Source organism: Centropristis striata, chromosome 19 (genome assembly GCF_030273125.1).
Source record: "Centropristis striata isolate RG_2023a ecotype Rhode Island chromosome 19, C.striata_1.0, whole genome shotgun sequence".
Taxonomy (NCBI): Eukaryota; Metazoa; Chordata; class Actinopteri; order Perciformes; family Serranidae; genus Centropristis; species Centropristis striata.
In genome coordinates, this window is record NC_081535.1 from 23,694,535 (window position 1) to 23,715,374 (window position 20,840).

A 20,840-nucleotide genomic window follows, 5' to 3' on the forward strand; every position below is an offset into this window, starting at 1 on the left:
CCACGCTGCTTTGTTTTTTAGTCTGGATGGAGTCAACAAGTCTGGATTATTTGGAGCTTTTGGAGACTCCACAGGGTTAATCATAATTAATTATGATAATCTTAATTTAAGAAATCTTGTTAAGGTAAATTATCTGTCCATGCAGCAAGATCATTTCCCTCAGATTTACTGTTTTATCTGGTTTTTAAACACCTTTTTTTGCAGTGCAGATTAACGTTTTAACTTCCTCGTCGTACCACTTTTCTAGACAGAATAATGATAAATTCCTAATTGATTCCTTTATTATTATCCTGAAATGTGTTTGACAATCTCATAAGAAGTACATTCTCCCATAATGTCGAGTGCAAATAAAAGTCCATCTTGATGAAAACCACACGACTGCATTTTTAGATTTAAAGTTGTTGTTTAAAGGTGTCGTGAAGTTTTAGGACACTTCTAAATAATGAAACTAAATATCCTACTGGATTAGGCAGCAAGCTTTGCTTGCTAGTCACAGAAAACTTGCTTGCTAGTCACAGAAAACTTGTCAGACATGTGATCAACATGTCAAGTAACAAGGAATATGAAAAGAAAACTCTACACTTTACACTACAAACGGGAGGAAAAAAACATATAAATTGTATTGTGATAATTTGTGTGTCAGTATTGTAGCTTTAGTACCGACATTTTATTGTGTAAATTAAACCTTTTGTTAGTTGAGTAATTAAATAAATTGGTCTTTGTCATTTTCAGCCCGAAGGGTCTGAAAGGGTTAAATTATAGTGACCAGAGGGTTAAAGAGAGATGAACAGACTGAAAATGTTCTTATCTTATTAGGTAGAGCCCCAACAAAAACCATGGTCATCTTTTTTGGAATCCCGGTTAAAAAAAGATATAACATGCAGTTGAAAGTACGGTTGTTATCACGATACTCGGCATACCGCAGAATGTTTAAATCCTAATAATATATCGTATTTTAAGTATTGTGATATTGTATCGTGGGGCTTTGATAGACACATCCTGTCAATGTTTTTAAGATTTTTTTTTTAGATATTAAAAAAAGCCAAGCCAAGCAGGCCTCAGTGACAAACCATGTAACCCATAATTTAATAACAGCTGCATCTTTGTTTTGCATTTTAGTGTTTTAACCATTAAGTCAACTTAATTTGGGTCTTAAATGATTCAACAAATTCAATAATTCCTGAAATCCACGGTCTATTCTTAAGACACCCAATCCTTACTTCCTCCACTTTTTAGTTTGTTCAAACCAGCTGAGAGCTCCCAGAGGATGAGAAGATCTTCGATGATGATGATGATGATGATCAGGAGGATCTCTGCTGGAGAGTTTCTCCCTCGCTGCTTTTTCTGCCCGTCACGTCGCCAGACAGTAAAGGAGCAAACTCTGAAAATAGATCAATAAGTTTGCATGTAACTTAAACATTGTTATTATTATTATAATATATTTGTACAAATGTATTAAGTCAATTCAAATGTATTTGTATGGCCTTCGTTTTAGCTTGTTCAAATTTGTTTCATCAAGTAGTTTGTTCATTGGTTTTTAATGTCGTCTTGATTTCTGTTCAGTTCTTTTGTCTGCTGCATCAAACAGTCTTATAAACTAATTACAAGTGGCTCAAAACAAGACTGAAGAAACTGGTTCTAGGTTGTTCTCCAGGAACTAGTTGTTGGAGCCATATTGAACACTTAAATATCATTAGAAAATATTTAAACTTTTAAGTTAAGTTAGTTTTTAAGTTAAGTATGTTATTTTTTATGCCAAAGAAATTATTATTATTAAGGAAAGGAACAAAATATGGAGCCAACCTAGTTTAAAACTTCTAAAGGAATTTAAAGACACTTATTTTATTTGTATTCTGATGGTGACGTAGTAATGCTCCTAATAGGGGCAGCTGGATATTTAATTTTTGTGAATGAAGTTTTGGAGGGTTAGGAGGCGGATAGTACTAATCTGCTAATGTACTAGTATACTTGCATAAAATAATTAATACTCAGACTCCTAAATCTTTTTATAATAATATAATTTACTGCTCAAATATTCATTCTTATAACATTCAAGTTTTTTTATATAGGTCTGATTCCTCTACCTGAGACTGTCTCTTTGAATTTGTCAGTATTTTATAGGTTAGTTGAGCTTTAGATCATTCTTCCAGGTTGGTGAAATTAAGGGAAAAGCTGGTTTTAAAAGAAGATTAAGAATGTATTTGATTTCACTTTAATTATATCGTCATTTTATTTGAGTGTGGTTGGGCTATGTGATACAAGACTGTATAATGCTTTCTTTTTCTTCTCTTTTTTTTCTTTTTTTATATATTTTTATAATGACTTGAGTTTGTAATGCCTGTGGTATTCTATTAAAAATGATTGTCTGGACGAGACTAGCTGTTGTCTTGACGTCAGCTGATGGGGATCCTTTTAAATAACATGGTATTTTTTTTACCGACAAAACTTTAAAATGTATCAACAGACTATAATGAAAGCATTTTAAACATTTTGGGGCATTTTATAATTTTATGGCCTCTTTCGGAAAAATGTTGCCATTTTATAGGAAGATGTTTTTTATTTCATTTTTTGGACATGCTATATAATATGGTGTTTTTCATTTATTTACGTACAGATTATACTTTAATATGTATCAACAGTATAATAGTAACAAAAAAACTAATTATTTATCTGAGACAAACAGGACAAGATGCAGAACAACTGCTGGTAACTCGGGAGTGTCTAAGGTGGAACAGAAACCTCAAAGTGAAACACGAAAGTAAAACTTAATCTTATTATATGATGAGCTGTAAAACATTCATGCTCAGGAAACAGGTTTTGTTAGGTGGAGATAATTTTAACTGTCACATTGTGTTGGCCTGAACCCTTTTCCTCTTACTCAGTTTCCTCTGATTTATCATCCTTCCCTTCACATTTCCTTAAAAGAGAAAGTTCACAGAGACACATAGTTAATGTCTCTGTCCTCAGTCCAACTGAGAGACTGACACCAGAAATATGCTAGCAGTAGAAATGACTAAAGCTTCCTATACATCAGAAGACTTTGAAAAGATTGGAAAAGAAAAAAAAGCAGTTTTTCCATCATGCTCTTAGTAAAAACTGACTGTATTTTTGGTGATAGTGTCTTTTTTTAATCATTTGAACATCTATTTTTGGTTATTTTGTGTATTTTTAAAATCATTTTTACATCTATTTTTGGTCAATTTGTGTCTATTTCAAAAATTTGGTGTCCTTTTTTGGCAATTTTAACATCTACAGTCATGGAAACATTCTTGATAAAAACCAAAATCATTATGAATAAAACCATGTTGTGTTACGTCACTGAGACTTGAGATAATATCAAACACGTTAGATATGATCCAAACCAAGACTTGGAAAAGACTGATATGAAACAGAGCAGATTGGTTTATACTTTTTTCCGTGACTATATTATTGGTCACTTTGTATCTTTTTTGTCCTTTTTACATCTATTTTTGGTCATTTTGTGGGGTTTTTTTGATAATTTTAACATCTATTTTTGGTCCTTTTGTGTCTTTTTTGACCATTTTAACATTTATTCTTGTTATTTTATGTCTTTTTATAATTTTAACATATATTTATGGTCATTTTGTGTCTTTTTTTTGTAATTTTTACATCGATTTTTGGTCATTTGTGTCTTTTTTGATCATTTTAACAATTATCTTTGTTATTTTATGTCTTTTTATAATTTTAACATCAATTTGTGGTCATTTTGTGTCTTTTTTTAGTAATTTTCTCATCTATTTTTGGTCATTTTTTGTCTTTTTTGATAATTTTAACATCTATTTTTGGTCCTTTTGTGTCTTTTTTGACCATTTTAACATTTATTTTTGTTATTTTATGTCTTTTTATAATTTTAACATGTATTTGTGGTCATTTCGTGTCTTTTTTTTAGTAATTTTTACATCTATTTTTGTTCCTTTTGTGTCTTTTTTGATCATTTTAACATCTATTTTTGGTCGTTTTGTGTCTTTTTTGATCATTTTTATATCTATTTTTGGTCATTTTGTGACTCGTGACTCCAGTAAAACTCCTAGATTTACGAAAGTCTTTCAGCTTTTAGTGGAAGCGCAGCATTACTCTATTTAAAATGAGATTTTTCCCCTTGATAGAATGTACGTGTACCAACCTTTCATCTCAGTTTCGTTTTCTGCAGCAGAGTTCCGACGGTTGCAGCTGTTCTTGGCGGCTCCAGACGTGGCAGCTGCTGGGGGGCTGCCGGCCGAGTCTGCCGCTTTTACTCTTTACTTTACTTGCGACGCAGGTCAGTTTATTAGCATCCACGGTGTCCATCTTCACCGTATAGAGAGTCTGCAGCAGACCCATAGAGTCAAAGTCTTCTCCAGCACATTCACCTCGTCTCCTCAACAACTCCAACACCTGCAGCAAGAAAACAGGCAGAATTAGACTAAACATTTAGTCTGAGTCAGAGAGAGATACAGTATGGAGCTGCAATAAAACTAGATCTTGATCAAAAACTGACTGACTTGATAGCAGGATTAGAAAATAATGAGATTACAAATATTGATTAGAGACGGCCGATCTAAAATCAGTCCCTCATTTCCCATTTTACTACTTTTAGGCTGTCTTTTTTTGGTCTTTTTGTGTCTTTTTACATCTTCTTTTGGTCACAAAATGACCAAAAAAGACAAACATTTTTACAAAAGAGATAAAATTAAAGCTGTAAGCAGCGATGAACTGGCCAGAGCAGAGTGACCTGATGATTATTTGTTTCTTACTAAGATAAAAAAATGTTTTAATTTAGAAGTGTTAGATCATTTATCTCATTTTAAGAGTTAATTTCTTATTTTAAGTGTTCAACATCAATCAAACAACTGGCTTACCTTCACAGGAAAAACAGAAAAACACAGGCGTTACACACAGGAGCCACACAGCCACTCTCCACCCTGTACAAGAAAAATACAATTAAAATTCACATAAACCACAATCAACCTACACATGACACATGGCGTAACACAATTTCAAATCGGCATAAAAGAGAGAGAACCAAAAAAAATAAAAATGCTTCAACTAGCATAGGCTGAGTTAACTATCTCTGAATGCATAACTCAATTTAAAAGTTACATTTATAAGTTCTAAGTAAAATGTAGGCTTGACCAACAGGTTCATAAGCTTGTTACACAACAGATATCAGCATATTGTGGTTTTGAACGGAAAAAAAGTAAAGATAAATAGAAAGAAGGAGAGAGCACTTACTTTCATGACTCACACACTTGGAGCACACACAGCTCTTTGACGCTGGGTGGTGCAACGCCAAAACAATTCCCCAGAGGAACAAAAGGCATGCTGATAATCACCATAGGAACTTTTTTTACAGGCAGAAAATAATAATTATTTTTTTGGGGAAGTTCACAACACACAAAAAAGTTTTGTTTAGCGAAAACATATACACAAAATTAAATTAAAGAAATTTGACACGGCTACATATGGTCATTACACATTAGCAGCTAATATTAATGAAAATGAAAAGCTTGAAAATAACCTTGAAGCCCCGTATACATTGTGCAATAACAGAATTATGAGTCCAACATCTTGAGGGACATCGTAGAAAAATCCATAATGGTGATTTGGTGTAAAAAGCTTTTGACATTTTGAAACTGCTGGGAAACCCCCAACACTCTAAAAACTAATTCAGAGGACCTTTAGTCATTACTTAAATATATTGTTATGAAATTAAAAAAAATCAAGTTCTTAGATACTGTTAGACTGTTTACTTGTAATTGTTATTTTATTGAGTTTGGATGACACACAAATTATTCCTATTGATTCAATATACTATCATGACTCAGTTTACATTTTTTAGTAAATCAAAAAATAATTTAATTTAAAGTTGTTTTTGTTGTTTTTTTTAGTTTCGGGTTTATGTTTTTTTCCAGATCTTTAACAACTAGAGAAATACAGACATTCAGGATATAAACAAGAATAAATATAATATAATAAGGCACATAGGGTATGAGGTGCTTACTCTTATACTATTCGGGGGTTTCTGAAAATACATTTTTAAAGTGTAGCAGAGTACGTTCACATTTCTTATTTGACATCAACTCTAAAGTCGCTATATACATTTTTTTTTTTCCATTTAATTCTATTGTTAAAACACTAAAGTTAGGGAGGGATTAGGAAAACTTAGAGTTTGCTCTAGACCATTTTCTGGGGGATTTTTCTAACCCTAGGGTCTAGTGTTATTGTGGTAACTCACACTTAGTATTTGGTGCGTGTGTGCGTAAAGTTGTCGGTAGCGTTAGCGGTGCGCTCTGGTTTAGACCCCTTGTTCTCCGGTTTACCTGTGCACGTGCAGGCCTGTAAAAGTTTGTTTGCTCTTCTGGGAGAGTGTAGAGGAAAGAATGCTTTGGATGATTGTTTTGTTGGGTAAGTAAACTATTTCAGAATGATTGTGTAGTTTTTATTACATGAATTTGGCCATTTGGGTGTTTGTTTAAGTGCCGGTTGTTTTGTGCAGCTATCAGCTGATCGGATAATCACTCGCAGGTTGCTTGTGCACAGTCTTGTAAAATGGTGCGGAGTGGCAGGAGCGTTGCTCGGGAGCATGTCCGTGGTTTCAGGAGGGTTGCTAGCTCGCTAGTCGCCTTCCTGAGCCAGCGGTCAACAGTGCATAAATACCCACCACAACTAACCACATGAAGACTAGGGAGGAGGTTAGTTAGCCGGTTGGGTTTAGATAGCGGGGAAACTCCAAACTGGATGGAGGTTTGTTCCTCTTTGGTGCGCACGAGTGAATGGCGTTGTGGCTATCTGATCCTTTGGCATGTTAATTTAATAAATTCATTAATTTCTAGACATCTATTGTGTCCTATGCTGTATTTGTCATAGCCTAGGAGCCGGGTTATGTAAATATTATGCAAAATTTTAAAATGTTAATTTTAAGTTCTGTTAATGTAAATTACAATTTGATGACGTGTAAACGGCCCAGTTTCCGTCTCCTGCATGTCCAAGGCCAGAGTGACCACAGGGAAAAACTCACTGCAGCGTTGTGGTGAATGACAAGTAATTTTATGCTTCATTACAAAAACTGCAAAGTCCTTACTCTGAAATTTAAGCAGTGTTGATCGTACAGTTTGTGTGCCGAGGTGAAGTTAGCTAGTAGCTGTAGCCTGTCGCTGATTGAAATGCGGGATTATTTTGTGGCCAGTTAGCCAGGGAAAATGTCTTGGCAAGCTAACTTAATATTAACGTTACCCATTAGTCACCGCTGCGGTGAGCATGTAGGCTAGTGTTAGAGATTAATAAAATTAGCAATGGTCTGCATTATGACCTTTAGTGAAATGCTGCTTAGAGGTGTAGTTGGCGGAGCATGGAACACACATTTTATGTGCCAGCACACAGAAACAAGGTGTATCAACAGAAAGGACATAGGCTACTGATAACGCTTTGCAGATCACCACAAATTTGAGGGCAGATGAAACACTGAAGCACTCTTTGTTACGGTGGCCTGGAAGTGCAAAACACTTTTACAAAATGTGAAACACTTTTACAAATGGCAAAACAAATTTACATTTCAAAAAACAATATTTACAAGTGGTGAAACACTTTTACAAGTGGTGAAACACTTTTACAAATGACAAAACACTTTTACAAGTGGTGAAACACTTTTACAAATGGCAAAACACTTTTACAAATGACAAAACACTTTTACAAGTGGTGAAACACTTTTACAAATGACAAAACACTTTTACAAATGGTGAAACACTTTTACAAATGGCAAAACAGATTTACATTTCAAAAAACAAATTTACATTTCAAAAAACAAATTTACAAGTCCCGAAACACTTTTACAAATAAATTTTCAACCGGAAAAGGAATGTACCGCCTCCAGGGCTGAACCTGGGCGGGCCAATCACCGGGAGCGACAACTCAAGGTTCTGTGGCATGGAGTTATATTGATGGAGGATGGACGGCGCTCGAGGGAAGTTTTGCCCGTTTTGTGGCCAACATATGAGCCAAATTACTCGGTTTTGCTTTTACTTTATGACATCCCTGGTCCCTCAGTCTGCGCTGCGCCAAAAGATTCTAAAGAGCGACCACACGAAAAGCAAAACCGAGTCATTAAGCGTCAGGTGAAGCGACGTCCGTTTCTAATGACGGCTGCAGCAGATCACAGCTGGATCAGCTGTCAGTCGCTTTAACAGCTGGAGACATGCACTAATAATAATAATAAGTGTTTTCTCTGTTTAACAAACACCTGGTTTGTTGTAGTTGGTTTGGTCTAACCTAGTTTAGTTGGTTTTGTTTAGTTTGTTAGTTACTTTCAGTTTATACACCTGCATTTCACCACATTGCATGCATGCACACACCTCACCACTACTGACTCACATAATTAAGTTTCTTTGTGTTTTCAATTAATTAAATGAACATTATTTTCTGGGAATTCTGGTTATGGAGCACAGCCTATTTTATACAGACACTGAGCGCAGCTGACAAGTCGCAGTAACTTGGCTCTTAGCTAACTTCCTGAAAAATACTTAAAACTCTATTGAGGCTCGGACAATATTCTCAGTTTTGGATGTGGAAAAGTGTATTTTGTCACTATGCCACCGAAAAATTCTAAACTTTCTTTCTTTCTTTCTTTCTTTAAAATATACAATTGATGTGACAATCTCAGGTTTGAATGACAACTGCCCTTTGAGACAACAGGAACTTTTCCAATTGAAAGCCCAATACAATGAATTAACTACAAATAAAATAGCTTCAAATTTGATGTGGTTAAAACAATCATATTATGATCAGGGGGAAAAAGCTGGAAAGTTGTTAGCATGGAGAATTAAGAAGATACAAACAGATAGCGCTATCAACTCCATTATATTAGAGGATGGGAAAGAACTAGTAGATCCAATTTAAATAAATACTGCCTTTAAAAAATATTATGAAGATCTATATAAATCTGAATATCCAGGTAGCTCACAAGAAGAGAATGAATTTTTAGACCAGCTTCAATTTCCAACGCTAACTGAGGAGGTCAAGACAAATCTTGAAAAAAATGTAAGTACTGTAGAACTATCGGATGCGTTAAAGAACATGAGCAGTGGAAAGGCTCCCGGGCCGGATGGCATACCAATAGAAATATATAAGAAGTTCTCCGGAAAACTGTTACCACATCTCCTTGAGATGTTCAATGAATCATTTGAAAAAGGAATACTACCTCCATCCTTAAGATCTGCAGTAATTTCCCTTTTGTTAAAACCAGGCAAATCCCCCTCAGAAAGAACATCGTATCGTCCTATATCTTTAATGTCATGTGATACCAAAATACTATGCAAGGCACTGGCCAGGCGGATAGAAATTATTATTCCAAATTTAATTGCCAATGATCCAAATGGGTTTGTACAGGGCAGACAAGCATTTCATAACACACGCAGGCTGTTAAATATTTTATATGAAAAAAAAAATGCCAGGGATCATGCAGTCCTGTCATTAGATGCTGAAAAGGCGTTTGACAGGATTGAATGGAAGTACCTATTTAATATACTTAGAAGATTTGGTTTAGGGGAAACATGTCTTAAATGGAGTCAATTATTGTACACTGAACCATTAGCAGAAATTAAAACGAATAGCCAATTTTCAAAGCCCTTTAATCTTTATAGATCCACACGACAAGGCTGTCCCATGTCCCCTCTATTGTTTTTATTTGCTATTGAACCCTTAGCCATGTCTATCCGTCAATCATCTGAAATCACTGGGATGACTATAGGTAGGACAGAGCATCATTTGTCTCTATTCGCGGATGATATTGTTGTGTTTTTAACAAATCTGGGTACCTCAATTAAGGCGCTTTGCCAGCTTCTGAAGGAATTTGGCCAGTTTTCTGGCTATAAAGTAAACAACACCAAAAGTGCCTTACTATTACTGAATAGAGAAGAAAGAGAATCCCCCCCGAGCTATACACAGTTTGCTACTGCCCCAGAAGGATTTACTTATTTAGGAATTAAAATAACCCCTGATATCGAAAATATTATATCAATCAATTATGACCCTCTATTGAAAGACATAGGAGATTCTCTGGAGAAATGGAGTTCAATGCCTATTTCTATGATAGGACGTATTAATATTATTAAGATGTCTATCCTGCCCAAATTTTTATATCTTTTTCAGTCAATCCCACTTCCTCTACCCGCCTCTTTTTTCTCCACACTTAAGAAAAGAGTGCCTCATGTGAAACTTTATTATTGGGCAGCCCAACTCCGTACAGCCATGTATTACTTTCTCACTACGGAGGTCCCAGCTTGGATAGAGATAGAAAATAACACAATAGAACTGCCACTGCACCTGTATCTTTACTCTGCGCCAACCAAAATACTTGCAAAACAGACACGTAATCCGTTTCTCAAAAATACTATATCAATCTGGCATGAGGCCCACAAATTTTTAAAAGAAGCTCCTAAACTCTCAGGTTTCACACCTATTTGGGGAAATGAAAACTTCAGAGCAGGGAGATGCGATATGGGATTCAAACATTGGATAGAAAAAGGACTAAGCAAAATAAAAGATTTATATATTGAAGGGACTCTAATGTCATTCCAACAATTAATAGATAAACATGGACTTCCCAGAAACCATTTTTTTAAGTACTTGCAAATTAGAAGCTTTATATTTTGGAAGGATTTCTGGAAGGATACTCAGAGACCTGATTCTAGACAGTGGGTTAAAGAGATGTCTTGCAGTTTGGCACTAGAAAAATTGACCTACATAGTAAGAGGGAAAGTTGAGGATTTTTATAAGATATGGAGGCCTTTCCTTATTTTTATGAATGACATGAATATACAAATGCCTGGGAACAATTAAGCACTGGCATTGTTACCCCTGCAGAATGGCTTGAATCTTGTACCACAGCTAGAGTACTATAGTAATGACTTAATTGGGAGAGAAAAATAGGATGGTGACCACGTTTTATAACTCTGCCTTAAACTGTATGTTTAATTTTATTTCATTATTGTTATTGTTGTTATTTAATTAATTCATTTTAATTATGTATACTTTCAAGATTATGATTGTGTATTATTGTTTTATTGTTATTTATTTATTTCCTCTCCATTTTTATTTATATTTTTCATTTTTTTAAATATATATATATATATATATATATATATATATATTATATATTTAATTTATTCATTAATATGATTTAATTTAATTTATTTATTATTATTTATCAATTAATACATTTATTTTATTTTATTTTTATTAACTCAAGTATTTGTCTACCTCCGAGATTGCTGTTGGTTATGAGAGGGAGGGATGGGGTTTTATGACTGTATGTTCATTGTTGTGTTCATCGTGTACTACTTTTTGGAAAAAACTCAATAAATAAAGTTTTGAAAAAAAAAACATTATTTTCTTATAACTTGAATACATGTGTGGTCTCCCTTGTTTTTGCCATGATCTATGAGCCGGTTCATGACACAAAGGATGTCTAGAAATTAATGAATTTATTAAATTAACTTAAACAACCGAGGTGATAAGTCCAAATGTGAAGTGTGTAAGTCAGTAACATCGGTAGTGTAAATGTGGATGTGTGAGCAATATGAAGTGTAAATGTTGTAAAGTGAAAACAAAGCAGAACCCAAAAAAAGAAAATGTGCTGCTGGCGGGATGCAGCCCAGAGAGAGAGCAGCGTTGAAAATGGGTTTTTATCCTTTTAGGAGCGTCTGAACCAGGTGCTCCAAATCCACAATCTGCTGATGGTACCTTCAAGGACACATAAGAGAAACGATAACTGCACATCAACACTCGACGGGGACTGTCTAAATGGGGCCATTATTAGAACTATTGACATCAAATTGTCTTGAGGATTTTTTACTAGTGATTGAGACCATAGTGTTGTCCTGAAAAAAAATTCTGAGGTAATGAATAAAGTGAGAAGTTTTCAAATTTTGCACTGAAATTAATGGGCAGATTTTTTTTGCAGCCAAACTTAGCACCTCCTTTTTTGTCATTTTTGTGTGTTTTTAGTCATTTTTTGTTAAACAAGCTATTTTTAAATGATATTCTTCAGGCTCTTAATCAGGTAGTTGAAACCTCTCAGCTGCATAATTTTTTTTGTTTTTTTGACAAACCATCAGTTTTTCCGTTTCACCATGAATCCCTCAGGCATGATGTGTTTTTAACCCCTTTCTCCACGCTGACTCTGCTCACTCCAGCCACCGTCAGTCCCGACCATCCTATTGGCGCCGTCTGGGACTGCCGTTCATCCGTCTCTTCCTCTCTCTGTCTGTCTGTCTCCTGCGCTCCAGGCACCTTCTCCTCTTAAGGCCACACCGTTCTCCAACACCTGCTGCTTCTTAGGGTTTTGTGGGTTGTTCAGCGGTGGTGGGAGAACAAATGCATGCACTAATAAAAGCAAAAAAACAGGGCACACAAACAAAACAACCCCTATCACAAACTGTTTCATCTGTATAGAAATTGATTCTGCACTTGGTCAGCTTTAGTATGAAAAACTAAAAAGTTCTACCGTGAATACAGTCTCTTGCAAACTTGCGTAAAGTGCTCACAAATTCGACACCAATTATTCCTCAAATTATGTCATTTTATTCCAAAGCAAAGTTTTGCACAAACAGCACTATAATGAAAAACAAAAACAAAACCCAGAAAAGCACAATGGAATCCCATTATGTTTGTCGCTAAATCATTGTCACTTTGTGGAACAAGTGAGCAGTGGCAGCATGTGTGTAAATGATTATTCTTCTGGGGGAATGAAGGAACCAATTAATTGTCAAGAACCAGATAAATTCAACTTTAGAAGACTTAAAGCATTTCTTTCAGAGCAAACATCTTCAGTGGTCATTTAAATACACAGAACTCCAGCAGACTGGAAAAGAACATGATTACATAAGATATGCAGTATCTGTTAACGAGTCTCTAGTTTCCCAGTTATTTATTATTGTTGTATAGGTGCTAAAGCAAATGCCACATTTGTTCCTGTTCCTATTTTGTACGTAAGACACCGTTTGATGTTAATATTTTACAGAACTGATCAAACTCTATACATTATTTTACAAACATTTTAAATAAGCTAAGAATAGCTTAAGATTGCTATTTTAGGCCATTTAGAATACAAGAAAAGACAAAAAAAAAAAGCAACTATTTTCTGCAATATATGACAATGTTCATTAGAGATTAATAATGTGAACTGTTCCTGATACAATTATCCTTTCAAAAAGCCAAAGTCCAGCTTAAGCTTACATTTCATGTTGTTGATGTTTCATGTGCAGCCCTTTAAATTGCATCAGTAACTGTGTTAGGATTTATAGTACAGTTGACTGTGATAATTTGGTGACGTAAGGATGTTTACTGAAGTGGTATTATAAGACAAGATGAACATATAATGATGTCTCTGTAAATTGTGTTTTGTAGTCAGTAAACATATTTGGGGGGTTTCTTCAGTCTAAATATGGTCACTGATTGAAAACCTCCACACAGAAGGACATGAATGTTAATGTGTGAGTGAAATCACAAATAGCTCCTGACTAGCACATGAACCTAAGAAAAATGTTAAATGTATTCATTGTACTTGGTTCTCTACCTGCTCTGGGGACGCGTTCCAAGAACTACATCTGGGCGCAGCTCAGTCCGTGATACAAGGTTCCAGGTACTTTCAGGGATTGTCGACAGCGCTGTCTATTATGATTGGTCAAGCAACAAACACAGCAGTAACCATCAATTTACCTCTGCATTTGTATGAACTAGGACAACCAATAATTAACCCTTTGATGCACAAAATGGGTCTAAAGTGACCCGACTGAGTTTTTAATTTTCTATATCTTTGCAATAAATTAATTTCATCATTCAGTATTGCAGGTTTTCCTAAATCAACTTGTTTTTGATCACCATACATCCTATTTTTTTGTTTTCAATTTCTTAACTTAATAATAAGAATAAAAACCCTTTTTATATCACTACGCTTCTAATGCACAACATGGTTCAAAAATGTCATTATGGGGTATTGAAGTGGTTAACAGTAATGAATGAATTTTAAGGAAAAATGAATTTAATCAATTTTGGAATAATAATAAGATTACTTTATTAATCCCACAATGGGGAAATTCAACCTCTGCATTTAACCCATCCTTTTTTTTTTTTTACACACAAGTGAACACACCATGCAAGGAGCAGTGGGCAGCACATTACTGCACCCGGGGAGCTGTGCAGGGGGGTTAGGTGCCTTGCTCAAGGGCACTTCAGTCCTAGACCTGTCAGTACCTGGATTCGAACCGGCGACTCTCCAGTTACAAGCCTGATTCCTAACCTCTAGGCCATGGAAGGCTGAAACCTAAAAAAATGTAAATAAACATGTTATATACAGTAAATATACGAGTGTGGAAAGTAACTATTTGAAACAAATTACTATTATTATAGTATCAGGTCATTTAATTTTAAATCAAATTTGGATGAATGAGTCATTTTTGACCCATGTTGTACATTAGAAGGGCTGTCCATATGTTGTGCATCAAAGGGTTAAAGTGTTCTGAACATCATTGGTATATGGGGAGAGGAGGCTGCTCAAGTGTAGCCATTGTCACAGATTCAGTTTGTTGCTTGTGGAAATAAATTTGAACAGTGTTCACAAGGTGGCATTCGGGGGTTATCAGTGCCAACTTGTATTTTTGGCCTAAAACAGTAATTTAAGTTGGTAAAACTTGGAAATATAAATTATTGACATTTAGGGCAATAATGTAAGTTAGCACAACAAAGCAAGCCAGTTGTATGCTCAAAAACAAGCTGGTGAGTTATTGTTACTTGTATCTCTACATTGGGGTTTAAAACAAGGGACAATTAGTTCTGCTAACTCTTATTTCTTTGTTGTGAAATGTGGGAAAGCCAACTTCCCGAGTTAGCACTGCACTTGAAGTCTCATTGTGGCTGTGCTGCCTGAGCTTGAGTCCACACAGGTAATCAACCCTTAATTAAATTAATTAAAATGATATGGGAATTTTATTCTGAGCTGTGTTGTGCAGTGTTGTACGTCTTTTGTTGGAGAAGGCAACCTACACATTTTCAACATTTAAACACAAACAGGTTTCCGGTCATTAGCGAAAGCTAGCGGCTAACTGATGCTAGCCGCGCTGCTTGTTACAGCTACAAGAGTAGCCATTAGCGTATCAAAGCTAACTCAAAATTGTGGTCGCAACATTAGCTGACATTTCATAGCAGCGTTACAATCATGCCAATTCAGCACATTGCAGAAGTTAGCAGAAGTAAGGATTAAAAGTTATTACAATGTAAAATTAAAATATTTTGTTTGATTGTCCAACTTAAAATTTTATGGAAGTTTGTTGCCTTGAAATTTTGAGTCAACCCAACTTTTCTTTTTTAGCAGTGTACCTATGTTGTTCGACATGGAGCACATGTATCATACCCACAATCATCACAGTCATCACTGTATGGGGCTGAACAACACAACATAAATTGTGAACCAGACACACAGCCAAACGGTGCAGACAAACATTAAAAAATAAAACAAGATTACATGGGAGAGTGAAACAAAAAACTACAAAGTACTTCAATATGCTGGAGGGTATTTTGGACCAGCTTGTGCCAGCCCATGCAGTGCCATGGATTCTTCATGAACAACCCACATCTTCACGTGAATAACAGAGAACGACAATATTAGTTGTCCTTTGCTGTCAGTCTCACAATCACTTATTTCTTTGCTTTTACTATTCAGAAATGTATATCTGAAATGTCCCATTTTGTTAATAACAGTGCAGACAAGAATTGCCTGGTACTCAAGCCTCACAGTTGATGGATTATAGGAAGCACTATGTAAAAGGTTGAGAAATTCTTGCAGGAAAGGGTATTAATGACAAAGTGGGCCTTGCTCCTCTGCCTTACATATTTTATGGAAACAAAAATATTGTAAAAATGTGTCACCAGTGATTTGATTTGATCTAATTGATTCCATCAAGTTTCATGAAAACAGGCCAGTAGTTTTTTTTTATGTGAGCCTGCTGCCAAATAGACAAAGACACTCAACCAAAAGCTTGTGTACTGTGTAAAGCCCCTTATGTTCTGGCTTCAAGTGCCTCCTGAACAATACTAGGTTGAGCCACTCATTGGTTGATTCGTATGCTCTTTGCTGCCATCTAGTGGTGGAAACGTTCAGCATGCTGCATGCTTGTCGTTTAAATAGTTTTCAGTAACAGTCCATTCATGCAAAACATAACAAAAGTATTCAGTACATCAACACAATGAGTAAACAAAAAAAGAATGCATTTAACTTATTTTTAGTATGATGTCATCAGAAAAATATGAGGATATAATGAAATTGTGATGAGCATTTTATACAGGTGTAATTAACTGAATCATTTAGTGTTACCTGGTCAAAAGTTTTGCCAGTTCAATTCCTGAAAAACATCCCCATTGGGAGGCAAGGATAAGTGCTTGAAACTAGGGATTCTTGTTGTAAATTTTTAAATTGTACCTTGATTCTGATTCTGCAAATTGGGGCTGTCAAAAAACATGGAGCACCCCAGTCCAAGTGAAGTGATCAGGATATAATCACGATTATTTTGGTCAATATTGTAATCACGATTATTAATCACGATTATTCATCATGTTAGGGACAACATCTGTATTTTTATTGCACTACTTTTAAACAAACAATAGGAACAGTTTTTAGTGTGTGTACAGAGTGTCTGGTGCTTGTTGTAAACAAACAGAGGTCACTAGGTGAACACCTCCTGCAGCAGCAGCACATACACACTGTACTGCTACAGAGCTAACTGTTAGCCTATTAGCAATTTGCAGACTATGATAATCAATAACTTTGCCTTTCACTGTAACTGTTTTTAATGTGTATGTATTTAATGTGATTTGTCTGTGCTGTTTCGTGTTTTCTCTGTACTCTCAACATCATTGCAAATGAGGGGTTGCCCTCAATGATTCCTCGAGAAAATAAATAAAGGATAAATGAAAAAAAATGAAATAAGGGGTTAACATCCCCTCTGGCCCTGGAGCTGGGAGAGACTGCTGCAGGAGGACTGTGCCGATTCGACTTCGACGGCCCCGCAGGCTGGTTAAGAAGAGTAAGAACGAGTCTCCAAAAGTCTCCAATAACTGGCAGCGACTTTTTCTACTGTTGCTTTTTAAAAAAAATATCGCTAAGGGCGTCTGAAAAGTTGCTAAATAAAGCAACAAAGTTGGCAACACTAATACAAACTATAATATTGCAATACTTAAGTGTATTGATATGTTCTTAAAGTCAGATGTGGCAGAGGGAGACAGATAAAGGCATCTGAAGACTTGCTAACTAGGTACACTTTACTTCTACTCTAAGAGTCAATCACAGGATTCTCATCCTGCTCAGTGGTCCCTCAAAAGTTTGCCTTAAGTATGACTCATATGACATTCATGAAATATAATATCTATAAATGATTAAAGAGAGTTGATATAGTTTCTGCAGTTGTGCCTGTTTAGCATGTGGCTAAAACACAACCAATACTACAACTGTTCAAAAACAACCGTCCAACCCTTCCCCTACCCTTACATGCGGGTGGGCAGGTTGTTTTAAGGGGCTAAATTTGTTGTTTTGTACAATTTCAAATGAATATGTGTCACACAGTATTAGCAAAATGTTTATTGTCCCATTTTTTGGAATCTGGGTTGCACATAGTTATTATTAGTTAATTAGTTATATTTGATGGGATAGAAAGAAGGTGAAACATCATGATTGGCAGCTCACAATTGATTGGCTGGGTTTGTGGGTGGGACCACTCATAAGTAAGCAAACTGTGGCTCTAAATGACATCACGAGATGGTGGCTCTGGTGTCTGGTGTATTTTTGCTTAGTATTTGTACAGTGGGAGGGATTGGAGACCATCTTTATATACAGAAACACTTTTGCCTATAGCAGTGGTTGGACAACACATTATATGAACTGCTTTGTTCAAAGCATACTTAGACCTTACCTCCCAGACATATGGAATAACGGAATAACTATGAAGACTTTCCAGTTTACAAATCACTGTAAAAAAAATAATAATAACAGCTATACCTCAAAAAGTAATTTCCAGACTCTTACTTACCCACTTTGTTGAAAAAGAAGTCATGATACAAAATTATAATGATAATGTCAAAGTATAACAGGAAGAAAACAAGTGAAAGCATGTTGTATGGCATGGGTATAAAGTGTGCCTGTTCCTGGAACATCCATTGTCAGAGCTGCAGACTGGAGGTGAGACCTGGTCTCTGTACGGAGTCTCTGTGCCTTCATTCACTGTCCAGGTCCTTGTGCTCTGGGGATGGACTCTCTCTGGCTGGCAGGAGGTCGTAGTGACAGGGGATGTGGCTGTTTTTTGGTAAATCGTAGGGGTCTTGACCAAACTGTGAATGGCCATTACTGCCTCCAATCAGTGAGATGGTATTTACTGTTGGCTCTGAAATCAAACACATGCATAAATTAGTACAAACCTGTAAACTTATAGGCACAGTCTAGCACTTTGAACTAACATAGCCTTGTCGGCAGATGCTGTGTAAGGCTTGCAAGAGCAAGAGCACCCGATCATGATGATATCACACTATTGAATGAGTGTTTATCAGTGTTATTATCCCATAAGTATCGGCGAGTAGGTGGCTTCTCTACCTTCTGATAGGTTGTTATCAATTCAATTGTTCAATGACTGCTTGCTGTTTCTTTATATTTCACTTTCAGTTTTGTTTAGACTACGGCCGGGACTTTAAGGCGTTAATTCAGATGAATTAATTACACAAAAATTAACACGTTAAAAAAATTGCCGCATTTTAATCACACTTATTTTTGCACCGCGGAACGTTTCTCACTGGATGAGTTTCAGGCGGACTGATTATACTGGAGCACCAACTAGCGTTCATGAGTTCAGACAACAACAAACCACAGTGAATATGAAGGAAGAAGCTGATGAAAGCGCTTGGCCCTGTGGATGATGGGACACTTTGTTACAAAAAACCAACGAGCATGGTTGTGTGCAAGCTCTGCAACAAGGAATTCACATATCACCGCAGCACATCCAGCCTCAAGTATCACCTCAATGCAAAACATATAGCAGCTAGCGGCTAGTGTGGTAGCTAGCATGGATTGTGTTTTACTTCAAAAACCAAAGTATTATAGTTTACAGAAGGTCTACCTACCTATAGGCTACCCTAATTTCTGAAATGTACTATATTTCTAAATATGCTATTGCTACACTTAATGGCAAAAATTGCACTGGTCTGTTGGACTTGAACAAAAATAAACAATATTTTTGTTGCTTAAGCTTATGTATTCAGTCATTATTCAAATTATTAAAATCCATGTGAAAAAAATTACTTCTCACTGTTCTCAGGTCAAATATTTATATGCGATTTAAATGCGATTAATTTCGATTAATTAATTACAAAGCCTCTAATTAATTATTAGATTAATTTTTTTAACTGAGTCCCGGCCCGAGTTTAGACACAATAAAAGTGAGCAGTTTTGCTTGGTTTTGACTACAAAACTTCTTCTTTAAGGTTAGGGCAAAAAAGTTCCCAGGCATTATAAAGAGAGTTTAAAAAGTAAAATAAATGCATATAAATACCAAAAGTGAAGTTGTCATCCAAACAATAGCTGATAAATACACATTCTATACTGGAATAACGACTGAATCGGCTGGCAAACAAGTCTTTCTGTGGCCCAGTCTGCAGTCACCTTTTGACCCCCTGCTCGCCGTGTTGGTAGACTTGTTGGTCTGCATGCCTCCTCCACAACAACACACACTAATAAAAGAGACTGCATGTATTTTAATCTACTAAAATGTTGAGTCCCTGATTGTCTTTACTGTAATTTTTTTTTTTTTTATTTTAATTTTGAGTTTTTCCGGATCTGAATCAAGGGTTTTATATGGAGTAGTTTTAAAGCCTTTGAGGAAAAATGTGATTTCTGGTAGTCTGGCAACCTGCATGTTCTATACACTGCAAATTATTTGTTTCTTACCGGGATAAAAAAACAACTTTAGATTTCAAAGTTTTAGATAATTTGTCTTGTTTTAAGAGTTCAACATGCTTATTTCTAGATTTAACAATCTTAATTTAAGAAATCTTGTCAAGTGAAATTATCTGTCCATGCAGCAAGATCATTTCCCTCAGATTTAGTGTTTTTATCTTGTTTTTAGACACACCTTTTTTGCAGTGTAGGGTGTACCCCGCTTCTCACCTAATGACAGCTGTGATTGGCTTTTTTTTAGTTTGGTCTTGGTTGTTTGTTTGTTTGTATTTTTTTATACTACCTATTTATTTTTTTAATCTTTATTCTATTTCATTTTTATTATTCTTTTTTTTATTACCTTAATCTGTTTTTCCTCTGTTACTGTGCTGCTGCAACACCATGGGGGATCAATAAAGGAATATCTTATCTTATAATAAATGAATGAATGAATTACTTGATTACTAATGCAACTGAAGCACATTTCTCTATAAAGCACACAACAAACAAATACCTAATGAAACCTTAAGCTCCTCACCAACTTCATAGACATTGGGGTTATTGGTTGGGCTGCTGTTGCTGATCTCAGCATATGGTGAATCCCGCCTGGCTGGAGACTTCATTTCCACGTAGCCACACTCTGTGTTTTTTGCAGTCAGCAGGGGAGGGTCCTTTATCGTTGCATACAGGTTTTCAGAGCTGTTGAGGGAACAGGAGCTGCCATGATAGAGTGTGCCCTTCAGATCTGGAGGACATGGGCAGAGGTGAGAGGTGTAAGCAGAATAAGTAAAAGTAATCAAATTTTAATCGTGATCACGATTTTGTCTGCCACAATTAAATTTACCTGATCCTCGGTGATATTTCCATTTTAAAATGC

At 35.7% G+C, this 20,840-nt stretch overlaps 1 protein-coding gene and 1 long non-coding RNA gene across 8 annotated transcripts in view; both read right to left on the reverse strand.

Moving 5' to 3' along the window:
- Positions 1 to 1,057: 1,057 nt before the first annotated feature.
- On the reverse strand, positions 1,058 to 4,922 carry LOC131992658 (uncharacterized). Its single transcript, XR_009396234.1, has 3 exons — positions 4,860 to 4,922; positions 4,145 to 4,395; positions 1,058 to 1,381 (listed from the first exon to the last, which is right to left on the reverse strand). It is a non-coding gene; the product is annotated as an uncharacterized LOC131992658 (long non-coding RNA).
- Positions 4,923 to 12,560: 7,638 nt separating this feature from the next.
- megf10 (multiple EGF-like-domains 10) overlaps positions 12,561 to 20,840 on the reverse strand; it is a 94,178-nt gene continuing 85,898 nt past the window's right edge. For all 7 annotated transcript variants that reach the window (XM_059357814.1, XM_059357816.1, XM_059357813.1 and 4 more), the window contains 2 exons: positions 20,502 to 20,708; positions 12,561 to 18,422 (listed from right to left, as the gene is read on the reverse strand). In XM_059357814.1, coding sequence (XP_059213797.1) covers positions 18,256 to 18,422; positions 20,502 to 20,708 — 374 coding nt within the window. In that variant the 3' untranslated portion in view covers positions 12,561 to 18,255. The remainder of the gene's footprint in view (positions 18,423 to 20,501; positions 20,709 to 20,840) is intronic.